This window comes from Vicia villosa, linkage group LG1 (assembly GCF_029867415.1).
Source record: "Vicia villosa cultivar HV-30 ecotype Madison, WI linkage group LG1, Vvil1.0, whole genome shotgun sequence".
Lineage (NCBI taxonomy): Eukaryota > Viridiplantae > Streptophyta > Magnoliopsida > Fabales > Fabaceae > Vicia > Vicia villosa.
The window spans coordinates 69,568,502-69,581,498 of record NC_081180.1 but is presented as its reverse complement, the minus strand read 5'-3'; the positions used below and the strand labels follow the sequence as shown (position 1 = coordinate 69,581,498).

The following is a 12,997-nucleotide window of genomic DNA, read 5'->3' as shown; positions in this document are numbered from 1 at the left end:
TGTCTTAATCACAAATTACAACACAAAAATTGACTTAAGGTGGAATTTTATAAGGAAGCTTAGAGAAGCTCAAATTTAGGCTTATTCTAATAGTAAAACTATCAATTGAAATTTACTACGTCACCAAACAATGCCCAGCCACCTCAACAAGAAACCACAACTTTGATGATTATTCCAAAGATACCTTTAGAAAAATGTCAAAATTTATTATACTATATAGTGCAAACTAAACTCCACCAACTAGAAAATTTCCTCAAAACGTGATTTTTTTCATTACATTATGATTTTCAATTCTTCTAAGTATATTTCCTCATTTCCAGAATCACTTTTACCAAACGACTTATCACCCGAATGGAACAACAAAGCAGACAATGCATGGCAACTAACAGCAGCAACATTAGTGGGCCTGCAAAGTGTTCCTGGGCTTGTAATACTTTACGGCAGCATGGTTAAGAAAAAATGGGCCGTGAATTCAGCCTTCATGGGCCTATATGCATTTTCCGCTGTGTTAGTTTGTTGGGTTTTATGGGCCCATGAAATGGCATTTGGGAACAAGCTTTTGCCTTTTGTTGGAAAGCCCGGTTTTGCAATGAATGAGAAGTTTCTGCTTTCAGAGGCATCAACAACATATTATTTACCAATGGCCGACTTTGTTTTTTACCAATTTGCTTTTGCTGCAATTACTCTTGTGTTGCTTGCAGGGTCATTGCTTGGGAGAATGAATTTTTATGCATGGATGTTGTTTGTGCCCATGTGGCTTACACTGTCTTACACTGTTGGTGCTTTTACTATATGGGGGAATGGCTTTCTTGAGGGGAAAATAATCGATTATGCTGGGGGATTTGTTATTCATCTATCCTCTGGTGTTGCAGGTTTCACTGCTGCTTATTGGGTAATTGATTATAAATTTATAAGTAATATTTTTGTAACAGTTTAAGAAATGTGGTTCATAAAACTCCAATTTGTTTTGTCACAGTTGAACTGTGACTAATAACTTACACACGACATCCAAAAATTCAAGACGGAAGCTTTGATTAATAGTATATTAGTAATAATTGTTGAAGATGAGTCCTTAATAAAATGCTGATATATGACAGGTTGGTCCAAGAAGTTCAAATGATAGGAAAAACTTTCCACCAAATAACATAATTCACATGCTTGGAGGTGCAGGGTTCTTATGGATGGGTTGGACAGGTTTTAATGGTGGAGCACCATTTCAGGTTGGAGAGATTACATCATTGGCAATATTCAACACTCATCTTTGTACTGCCACAAGCATACTTGTTTGGCTTTCTCTAGATATGATTGTATACAAAAAGGGTTCATTGATAGGTTCTGTCCAAGGAATGATCACTGGTCTAGTTTGCATCACACCAGGAGCAGGTAAAGCTCACATAAGTCACACATTAAGTAGTTGCAATCAGTGTCGTCTTAAGTTTTGTAATAATAGTGTAGTTTAGTCACGAATAAGGTCCTATTTTACCACAGTTTAATCATAAGAAATACTTTGAGGTCCTTTTTATCCATGATTTAGACGTGTTAGATTTTCGAAACTGTGCAGTAACTCATCTTGCACGCCTCAATGACGGGCTTGGTTGTGGTCATACTAGTTTGGCAATAATTTTACCTATATATGTGAGCAGGATTGGTGGATCCATGGACTGCAATATTGATGGGAGCTTTATCAGGTTCAATCCCATGGTACACAATGATGGTATTGCACAAAAGGTCATCATTCTTTCAAAGTGTAGATGATACATTAGGAGTCTTTCACACCCATGCAGTAGCTGGTATTCTTGGGGCAATCCTTTCTGGCGTCTTTGCTAAACCCAGTCTTTTGAAGATGCTCTATGGGCCTGAAACTTCTTATGGGCCTGGCTTATTCTACAGTTATTTTGATGGTAATGTGGGTCAAGGAATCAAGCAAACATTGTATCAATTACTAGGAGCATTTTTCATCACTCTTTGGAATGTTGTTATTACTAGTCTTGTTTGTATTATTGTAAGTCTCGTTATAGATCTTTGAATGCAAGAGGAAGATCTTGAAATTGGTGATGATGCTGCTCATGGAGAAGAAGCTTATGTTTTATGGGGTGATGGAGAAAAAAGGATACTCCCTCTTCGTATACATATAAGTTCTCCAACAATTATTTCTATTTCTCACCAAAGACATTCAATTCCTATCAATAAAATTGATGAATAATCTTTTTATTGTGGAAGTGTTAAGTGTGAGTAAAATGTGTGTCAAATAACATATAAGTGAAACAAGATTGATATAATTGATGAAAATGCGGTCTCCAAACCATTCCTAATGGAAGAGACACATAGAGCAACCGAAAAAAGTTATTCTAATATCACTATTGTATACTTATCTCATTTATGTTACATTTAGTGTTGAGTTAATGGGTGACATATGTTGAAGTTAACATAGTAAGTGAAAGAGTACTTACATATTCAATACTTTAAGTTGTTCTTCCAGCCCTTACTTGTTGGTCTGCAATTACAAAACCGAAAACCTCCAAAATGCATCATGAAAGTGAAGCTCAAAATCAAACATTAAGTCAAAGAATATCAAGAATTAAGCTTAAACTCGAAACAACTAGGGATGTCAAGTTGCCTCCATTAGCAGGGATCCCCGTGGGGATTCTCCGTTTGGGGCCCCAAAGACGGGGATTTTTTTCCCCGCGGGGATGGGGAACAAAGTCTCCCCGAAGGCACTTCGGGGACGGGGGTGGCGTAAATATCCCCCGCCCCGTGGAGTCCCCGCCCCGCCTAAAGTAACATAATGTCCTTAAGTTTTATATAATTTTAAATTATTATGGAAGTTTATTTGTCATTTCATATAATTAATCTTATACATAAATTTAAAATATATATGTATTGTTAGTAAAAGAGTGAGATATAAATGATTATTTCAATTTTTTTAGTTTGAAATTTTGGTGGTCATGACACTCAATATTATAGATTAAATATTGTTAAAACAATATATTTATCATAAAAGAATAATCTCTAAATTTCTTGTGGTTAGTTTTTAAGCTTTTACTATTAATTTGATTTAAAATAATAAATAAAAAATTATGTTTATGAATCTCCGCATGAATCATGGGGATCCGTGGGGACCCGTGGGGATCCGCGGGGATGGGGATGGGGGACAAAATCTCCCCGTAGCGGGGACCCGAAGTGGGGATGGGGAATAGATTCGAGGGCGGGGATTGTGATGGGAATGTATCCCCCGCCCCCGCCCCGCCCCATTGACATCCCTAGAAACAACTTGTTGTCTTATAATAGATCAATTAATCTAAAATATTCAGCACAATTGTAAATCAGCATTATAATCATTTTTTTAAGCTCAAAGCCAAAAACCACAACCAAAGACTAACTACCTTTCTTTTCTCCTCTCACACCCTCATATATCTTTCCCAAATCTTCATAACAGGGACAAATGTAGACAACGGAGTAAGCAAGCTTTAACCAGGTAGAGAAGTAAAATGTAGACAGCCTTATATAAGTTCGTAATTGTAGTTACCTTTCTTTTACTGCGTGAGTTGATATACTGTATATTGAGTATGAATATCACTTAGAAGTAATATCACAACTAAGAAAACGGCTTATGGAAATGTTGAGCTGATTGGCCTAAGGGTTTGCATTATCTGCGGTCGCAAAACAAAGTCATTGATCGCGAATTCAGGTTTGCATTATCTACTGTCACAAAACAAAATTATTGATCACCACTTCATTTTTAGATCAAGCATTGGCAGGATCTTTGAAAATATTATCAAATCTAATTTACAACAACACCATTGGTGATCTTGAGAAAAATACAAGCTTCAAATGAACTGAATCTTTTTTTTTATTTAGCTCTTCAAGCAGAATGGGTGAATGGGCAGCAGCAGATAAAACCATGCATCCCAGATCTTGCAAATTGATGATCATCTCCGAGGACAAAGATGTGACTATCAGTTCTTGATAACTAGTATCAGTTATCCAACACAGTTAGATGGTGTATCCCCTTGTCCTCCATTTCCTAGTTCCTACAAAATGGCATCACATCGAGTGCGAGCTTCTTTACCCATTATCCTATCTAAGCTTACCAAGGTCTCAAAAATTTGTGATGTTAATGGATGAGCCTCATCATTTACCCCAAATTTGTATGACCGGATTCCAGTTCTACAGAGCTATAACCAATTGGCTTCTTGATTTCTTTCTCCCTGATTACTTTCCTCAATCTGGCTGCATCCTGCCACCGACCTTCATCTTCGTACATCTGTGCTAGAATCACATAACGCCCAGCATTGTTAGGGTCTAAAACAAACAACTTCTCTGCAGTCAATTCATCTAGTTCCAAATTCTTGTGTATTCTACAGGCCCCCAACAAGGCGCCATAAACATTTTTCCCTGGTTTGATAGGCATACATTGAATAAACTCCACTGCTTTTTCCAGATCACCAGCTCTTCCCAAGAGATCCACAATGCAAGCATAATGAGCCTCTCCTTTCGCAACACCATAAGTTTCCATGGTCTGGAAAAGGTGCCATCCCTGTTCATGCATGCCTGCATGACTGCAAGCCGACAACAAACACAAAAATACAATGTCGTCCGGATGCAAGCCAGAATCAACTAATTGCTGGAACATACTCAGCGCCTCCTGCCCAAAACCATGCATCCCATAGCACCTAATAATTGCATTCCAAACAATGACATTTCTATTTGATATCTGGTCAAAAACAGCTCTTGCCATGGCTATATAGCCACAATTTGAGTATAATGTTATAAGACCACAACCAACAGCAGGATCAAGTTTCATCCCTGTCTTAACAATATAACAATGAACCCAATACCCTGCATGAATATCTGCTTTATCAGCAAATGCAGGGAGAACAGTCACAAGTGTGGCACTATCATGAAAACCAATATCATCATCTCTCAACATATCATAAAATAGCATAACAACATCATCCACATACCCATTCGTGAAAAATCCTGACATCATGGAATTCCAACTAACAATATCTTTGTTAGGCATTTCATCAAACACTTTTCTTGCTGCTTCAATCTCCTGACACTTTGCATAAAACGCAATAAGAGCATTACCCACAAACAAATCAAAGTCCAACCCACACTTCACAGCGTGCCCATGAACAATTCGTCCCTTTATATAATCCCTCTCGGCACTACAAGCCTTCAGCACAAAAGGGTAAGTGTAGCGATTCGGAGTAGTACCACTCGAAAGCATCTCATCATAAACGTTTAATGCTTTAACGAAAGGACCCATATTAGCGTAACCCTTTATGACAACGTTCCAAAAGAAAACATCTCTTTCGGACAAATTGTCAAACACTTTGCGTGTGTGTTCAACGTTGGATCCGCCAAGCTGTGCATATTTGTCAATTAGTTTAGCAGCGATAAATGGGTCTTGTTCGTGGCCTCTGATAACGATTTGGGTGTGGGTTTTTTAATGCAGTCGGTGCTTTTGCAATGCTGTAGTAGGTCGGTGTAATGAAATGAGGTTTCGTGAGATTTTGGTCCCAAAAATTGGTGCAGTTTTCGTGATACGCGGCGCATTGAAATTCATTGAGGTGTTTGGAATTTTTGGTGATGTTGTTTGTAAACTAGTATTGATATTGAAATCTGCAGAGTTTTGGTGCACATTGCATGATGAGAGAAAATTATTGCGGTTTTTTTTAATAAATAAAATGGCCTAGAAGCAGTGGAGAAGAAAACTATACAAGAAGCAAACGGGGGTGTTAAACCCAGCAACATCAGCTAAAAGTAAAGTCTAACTTTTTTTCTCACTTCTTAAACCTTTCACAAACTTATAGTTTTGATAAAAACTAGTAACAAACCCGTGCGTTCGCACGGGTTCTGATACGGGATGCGCATTTGTTTTAGATGTATATTTTTTAATAAAAAAAATATCTGATTATCCGTGAGAAAATAATAATTGAATGCATAGTTAATAAAAAATATTTTGATCAGTAAATCCATGTTCCCGTTAATAATCAATATTTTGATCAATAACTTCATGTTCCCGTGTATAAATATTATTTTTATTTAGGTAGTGTTATCAAAAATATTTGGATCAATAATAAATTTTTGTAGATAAAAATATTTAGATCAATAATAAATTTTTTCCCGTATATCATTTTTTGATAAAAAATATTTAGATCAATAATAAATTTTTTCCCGTATATCATGTTTTGATAAAAAATATTTAGATCATAAATACCATTTTTTATATAAAAATATTTAGATTAATAATAATTTTTTCATCTTGTTTTTATGTAGTTATAGAGAAACTAATGTTTCCATCTTATTTTTATGCAATGCACAAATTTATTCACATATGCACGAGTTTTATCTAGTATCAAACCCGTGCATACGCACGTGTTCGGGTGTGTTACGCGCATTTGTTTACATAATATATTTATTTTAAATATAAGATTAAAAAAGAAAAGAAAGATATTTAGATCAATAATAAATTTTTCGCATATAAAAATATTTAGATCAATAATATTTTTTTTCATATAAAAATATTGGTTTTGTTTATGTATTATTAAAAAACTCGTGCATACGCACGTGTTTTGGTCTGTTACACGCATTTGTTTACATATTGTATTTATTTTAAATACAAGGTTAACGAAGAAAAAAAAATATTTAGATCAATAATAAATTTTTTGCATATAAAATATTTAGATAAATCATAGATTTTTCGCTGTAAATTATTTTTATATAAAAAATATCTGATCATAAATACCATTTCTCGTATATAAAAATATTTAGATCAATAATAGATTTTTTTCATATACAAATATTATTTTTGTTTAAGTATAATTTAAAAAACTATTTGGATCAATAGTAAATTTTTATATATAAAAATATTTAGATCAACAATATATATTTTTTCGTATACAATTTTTGAATAAAAAATACTTGGATCATAAATATCATTTAAATTTAAATATTTAAATTGAATATTTGTGGTATCTTTTTAATATAATATAATATATTATTTTTAAGAAAAAGATCTTGATTGCAAAGATAATAAAAATGACATAGTAAATTACACAGTCACAATTATGAAAAAACGCTGTAACACTCTATTAAATTTTATTAACGTGTACATTAGTTAAACTCTCTACTACTTTGTTTTCTCTCTCCAACACTCTGTTTTTAAACTTAATTATTTTTTTTACCATCATTTTAATCAATAAATAAATATTCCATCAAATTTTATTTATTTCTTTCTTTTTTTTCTTTAATTTATTTCATATATAAAAGGGTATTTTTCTATAGTTGTTCTAAAATATTTATATACAATAATAGTAATAAAAATCAATTAATTTTAGGTTAATATACACTTGGGGATTAAATAAATTTTGAAATAACTTCAACATTGAAACAGACACACTTTATTATGATAATAAAAATAATTAATTTTAAATTTATATACATTTTATTACCAATATCTATTTCTCAACAATTGTAGACACATTTTAATAGATTTTAGGCTTAAATGCACTTTTGACCCCCCTATTTTCAATTTTATGAACTTTTGATCCCCCTTTTACCAAATTCGTTATTTTGATCCCCCAAACTTTCATTATTTTGGCAATTTTGAAGTCCCTCTCCCAAATTGCATATGTGGCACATGAGCTGTCTAAAATTCATTATGCCATGTCATTTCATTTATTTAATTTATAATTTATAATTTATAATTTATATTCTAAAATTCTAAAATTGCTTCTGAATATAATTTATAATTTATAAATCCAAAATGTTTCCTAACCTAACACAGAACCATCCCCAAATTGTAACGTCTCCCAGATAATTTTCATCGTCGTTTTCGTCCATTCGCCCAAGCATCGGAGAAGATGAGCATTCCGCCATCATCATCAAAGACGACGCGCAACATTCCACCACCATCATCAAAGACGACGCACAACATTCCACCATCATCAACTTGCAAAGAGGATGTTCGATTCTGTATGAGGTTTGTTTTCTTAAATCGTTAGGCTTAAATAACATTGTTTACTTTGGTTAAGTATTCTGAATGTTCATCCTTTGTTATTTGTTCAGACCATCTAAAAGCAACTACGTTAAAATAAGGCTTCATCATAGGGGACAGTTAGTAGAGAGTCCATGTAAATGGTATGTTAATGGTTTGGTGTCTGAACTGGATTGGGAATGGGATACGGACTACATGTCGTACATGGATTTAGAAGCTTTGATTAAGGATGAGGGATATATAAATATCAAATGTATGTGGTACTGGAACCCTAGGTTTTCCTTTGGTCGTGGCCTTAGACCCTTAAACTGTGATAACGATGTTCTTAAGTTTGTTGAGGATATTAAGGGCTTTGAATTGGTGGATGTGTATGTTGAGCACACAATAGAAGAGACTCCTGTTGTTGAGGATGATGTTGATGGCTGTCCAAACTATGCTGATGATGAAGCTGAATCAGATGTTGAAATTTTAGGTAATCCTGTTGAAGTTGAAAAGGAACATGTTGAGGCTGAAGTTGAAGGTGGGGGTGAACATGTTGATACTCAAGAGGATGTTGGAAGTGAACATGTTCAGACTCAAGAGGATGATGATGATAGAGACTATGTTGCAAGTGAGGGTGAGGTAAGTAGTTCTAGTAATGAGGTGAATGTTGAACAGCCTGTGGATTTGGATTGGGCCACTATAATTCAATGTGATGAGGGTGGTGATAAGGATAGAAATTCTGATGAGGATGATGACTCTGATGTGTTACAAACACCTAATGGAAGTGGTAGTGATGAGGAACAAGAAAAATTTCCCTCTTTTAAAAGTGAGACCTCAAAGTTTGAACTAGGAATGGTATTTAGTAACAAAGAAAAGATACACCAGGCTGTGGCAGATTATGGCTTGAAGATGAACAAAAATATCCATGTTAAGAAAAATGATGCAAAGAAGATGGTGATGAAGTGTATGGAAGGCTGCAATTTTCACATGAGGATTAGCAAAAGGGTTGGGAATCAATTTTGGCAAGTAGTCAGTTTAAATGATGAACACAATTGTTCCAGAACTCCAGGTAACAGACAAGCAAAGACTACTTATTTGGCTAAGCAGTTTGGTCACATAATTAGGCACAACCCTGATATGAAGCCAGCAGGTTTGATTGCTCAAGCCATTGAAAAATGGGGAGTTAAGATATCTCGTGATCAGGCATATAGAGCTAAAAGAAAGGCTATGGATTTGTTACAAGGTGCTGCTATGGACCAATTCAACCATCTGAGAAGCTATGCCCAAGAGTTACTAAAATCTAACCCTAATAGCAGTGTTGTCATCAGATGTTCTCCTTCAAATGAAGGCCCTGTCTTTGAAAGGATTTATGTCTGTCTAGAGGCTTGCAAATATGGGTTTGCAAATTATTGTAGACCATTGATTGGATTGGATGCCTGTTTCTTGAAAGGTGACTTTGGAGGACAACTTATGGCTGCTGTTGGGAGAGATGGAAACAATAAAATTTTTCCTATTGCTTATGCTGTTGTGGAAGCTGAGACAAAAGATTCATGGGATTGGTTTATCAAACTTTTATTGGAAGACCTAGAAGCTATAAACAAAAGAGCTTATGTTTTCATTTCTGACCAACAAAAGGTAAAACTCTAACTGACTTTTTATTGTCTTCCATTTCTGACCATTTAGTTACTGTAATTGACCTATTATTTTGTTAGGGATTGGTACCTGCTATTCAAAGTGTGAGTGAACATGTTGAGCAACGCCTTTGTGCAAAACACCTATATGGGAATTGGAAGAAGAAAAATCCTGGGCTTGAATTCAAAGAGGTAATGTGGAGTGCGGCTAGAGCTACAACTGTACCAGCATGGGAAAGGGCAATGGCAAAGATGAAGAGCATGAAGCAATCTGCATGGAAGGATATGATGGATATCCCTGCCCATTATTGGAGTAGATCTCACTTCAAAACATATTCTAAATGTGATCTTCAAGTAAACAACATGTGCGAGGCTTTTAATAGGGCAGTTCTAGAATATAGGGATAAACCAATCATCACATTGTTAGAAGGGATTAAGCACTACCTTACCAAAAGGATAACTAAGCAAAAGGAAGTCATGACTAACTACAGTGGTGACATATGCCCCAGAATACAACTTGTGCTTGAAACCAACAAGAAGGATGCACAACATTGGACTCCAACATGGCATGGTGATGATGACATGGCAATATATGGTGTGACTAATGGAAGGGACACTTATGTGGTTAATTTGAAGAATGAGACTTGTGCATGTAGGAAATGGGATTTAACTGGAATCCCTTGCAGTCATTCCATTACATGTATGTGGCAACACAAGAATAAACCAGAAGATTATGTTTCTCAATATTACAGGTATGTGACTGTCTTATAATGTAATTGCCTTCTTTGTATGTGTTACTGTTTTCTAACTGTATGACTGGTTTCTTTGTATGTGATACTGTTTTCTTGTAGGAAGAGTAATTACAAGAACACTTACTCCCATATTATATACCCTACTAATGGTCCACAGCTTTGGCCTTTGGATGAGCAATCTAAAATGAATCCACCAATTATGAGAAGGGCCATAGGTCGTCCTAAGAAAATGAGGAACAAGGCTAATGATGAACCAAAGAATCCGCATGTCCTTCCTAGAAGATTTGCAACAGTCACATGTACTAAGTGTGGAGCAATGGGACACAACAAGAGGAGTTGCAAGGGAAAGAGGGCAGCTGACAGAGCCATCCCAAAAGGTGGAAATACCAAGACTAAAAAGGGTGGTCAACAGAAGAAAACCAACACAAGTCAAGTTGAGATTGGATCCTCATCACAGGAACCCCAACCAACTCAACAATCTCAGCATGAACAGCTATAGTCTAATTATGTTGTCTATATAGACCTTTTGTAACTGTCATGAACAGCTGTAGTATAATTATCTTGGTTAGGTTTGTAACTGTCTTGAGCAAGTTTTTTGGTTAGGTAACTGTCTTGAGCAAGTTTTTTGGTTAGGTAACTGTCTTGAGCAAGTCATTTGGTTAGTGTTGGAGCTGTCATGAACAAATCTGTTATGTATATTGCAGGAAACTATTGCATGGTACTTATCTGGTTATGATGTTATTATGTATATTATGAAGACATTTTATATCAGGTAGTTAAGCAAAATTATAAGGATCACATGAATGCAACATTCAGTAGCAAAATTATAAGGATCACATGTGATCCTTAGAATTTTTCTACTAATTACTATGTCCAGCTTTTTATAGTTACACTTACAACATATCTGCAGGTTTTACAAGTTCTTGAATCTGTATTGTGTAATTAGTGACTTGGTGGAATTTTGACTTTTTACACTGTCACAAATTCTGCAGGTTTTTGTTGAATAAGGTGATGGTGTAAGTTGGGATTATGAAGGTTGATGATTAGAGGAATGATGATGAATTTTTTAAAGTGGTGATGTTGTTGAATGAAAATCTGATGAAATTTTAGTTCATGATTCTGTGAGTTTGTTTAGTTACATGTTTAGTGTTATGGTTAAAAGCTGATAATGAATGACAAATTTTTTTGTTTACATGAGATGAAGGTAGTGTTAGAATTTATGAATGGTTTACACAGGTTACAAAATGTGTAGAAAGTTCGTGAATTGGTGGAAATAGGTACAAATTTTACTATGTGAATGTATGTACAGTGTTAGAAAATTGGTAGTAATTAAGCAGTAATTAAGCAGTGATCCTTATAAGCTGGACATAGTAATTAAGCAGTGCTATAAAAAAATTCTAAGGATCACATGAATGCAACATTCAGTAGCAAAGCAAAATTATAAGGATCACATGAATGCAACATTCAGTAGCAAAGCAACATTCAGTAGCTATAAAAAAATTCTAAGGATCACATGAATGCAACATTCAGTAGCAACCCTATTAATCATTCATCTAATTTTGAAGCTTTTACAGCATTTTTCTAGCACCATGGTTAACCATAAATCATTATGAATGTTATCCTAAAGGCAGTAGCCTAAACATCTTTCAAACCCGTTGTTTGCAGCTTAGGCAGCTATTATGCTATTTTAAATTCGGGATATTTCATGAATTGCAAAACTTCTACTCAAAATGTTTCAGAAGTTTGTTGCACATACAGATCCCCATTTCATACAGTTTTGATCCCCTGTTTATAATTACTTCCCATGTACAATATCAGCAACATCAGCCAAATTTAACAGCAACATCAGCCAAATTTAACAGCAACATCAGCCAAATATGCACAGTTTCTAAAATACAGATTATATGGACACATTATATGGACAGATTATGCAACAAACAGAAAGGCAATGATAAGCACACATAACTATGATACAACCAACTATGATACAACATGTGCAACAAACAGATTTCATTGATAAGCATATTAGTACAATTTGTCTCATTGATAAAGTATTACAACTGGAAATTAAGACTGATACATAACTACTTCATTACAAATCCTAACACTAGTCCTACTACTAAAACGACAATAGACGCAATCGAAATCTTCAAATACTTTATCTTCATGTTCAAATTACTGATCTTCTTGTTCATTTCATCTTCTTGGATCTTCCCTGCATCAATTTTGAAATTGGCAATTTTCAATTTCTGGTTTAATGTTGAAATCATCTCTTTTGCTCTAGGGCCCATCTCTTCATCATACCAAACAAAGTGATTACATCTCTTGTACCCCTGGATCTGCAGAAATTTACAGAGGGAAATTAGGATGGAATTTAGGGTTAGCTCACAACTAAAAATTATAGAAGAATAAATGCTAACCTTATACATCCCACACCCGTAAAAACGGCGTCCAGGGTTTGAATCAGTCCAAGAGGTCATCAAAGGTGCATCAAGACCACACCTACATTCGCCATGGACGGAAGGGGATTTTGTTCGACTACTTGCTTCAGAATAATGAGACATGGAGAAGAAGAAGAGAAGTCACGGACAAGATATGCTGGAAAACGAAAACGAAGATGAAAGTCA

The 12,997-nt window shown here is 34.9% G+C and overlaps 1 protein-coding gene and 2 pseudogenes across 1 annotated transcript; 2 read left to right on the top strand and 1 right to left on the bottom strand.

The window, feature by feature from the left end:
• The first annotated feature begins 280 nt into the window (after positions 1-280).
• On the top strand, positions 281-2,203 carry LOC131608872 (ammonium transporter 2 member 3-like; annotated as a pseudogene).
• A 1,529-nt stretch (positions 2,204-3,732) lies between these two features.
• LOC131608864 (pentatricopeptide repeat-containing protein At3g24000, mitochondrial-like) lies at positions 3,733-5,750 on the bottom strand (annotated as a pseudogene).
• A 2,121-nt stretch (positions 5,751-7,871) lies between these two features.
• Positions 7,872-10,871, top strand: LOC131644981 (uncharacterized). Its single transcript, XM_058915620.1, has 4 exons — positions 7,872-7,990; positions 8,077-9,622; positions 9,700-10,370; positions 10,470-10,871. Exons 1-4 carry the CDS (start codon positions 7,872-7,874, stop codon positions 10,867-10,869), a joined length of 2,736 nt encoding a protein of 911 aa, XP_058771603.1. The 3' UTR covers positions 10,870-10,871.
• The last annotated feature ends 2,126 nt before the right edge of the window (positions 10,872-12,997 follow it).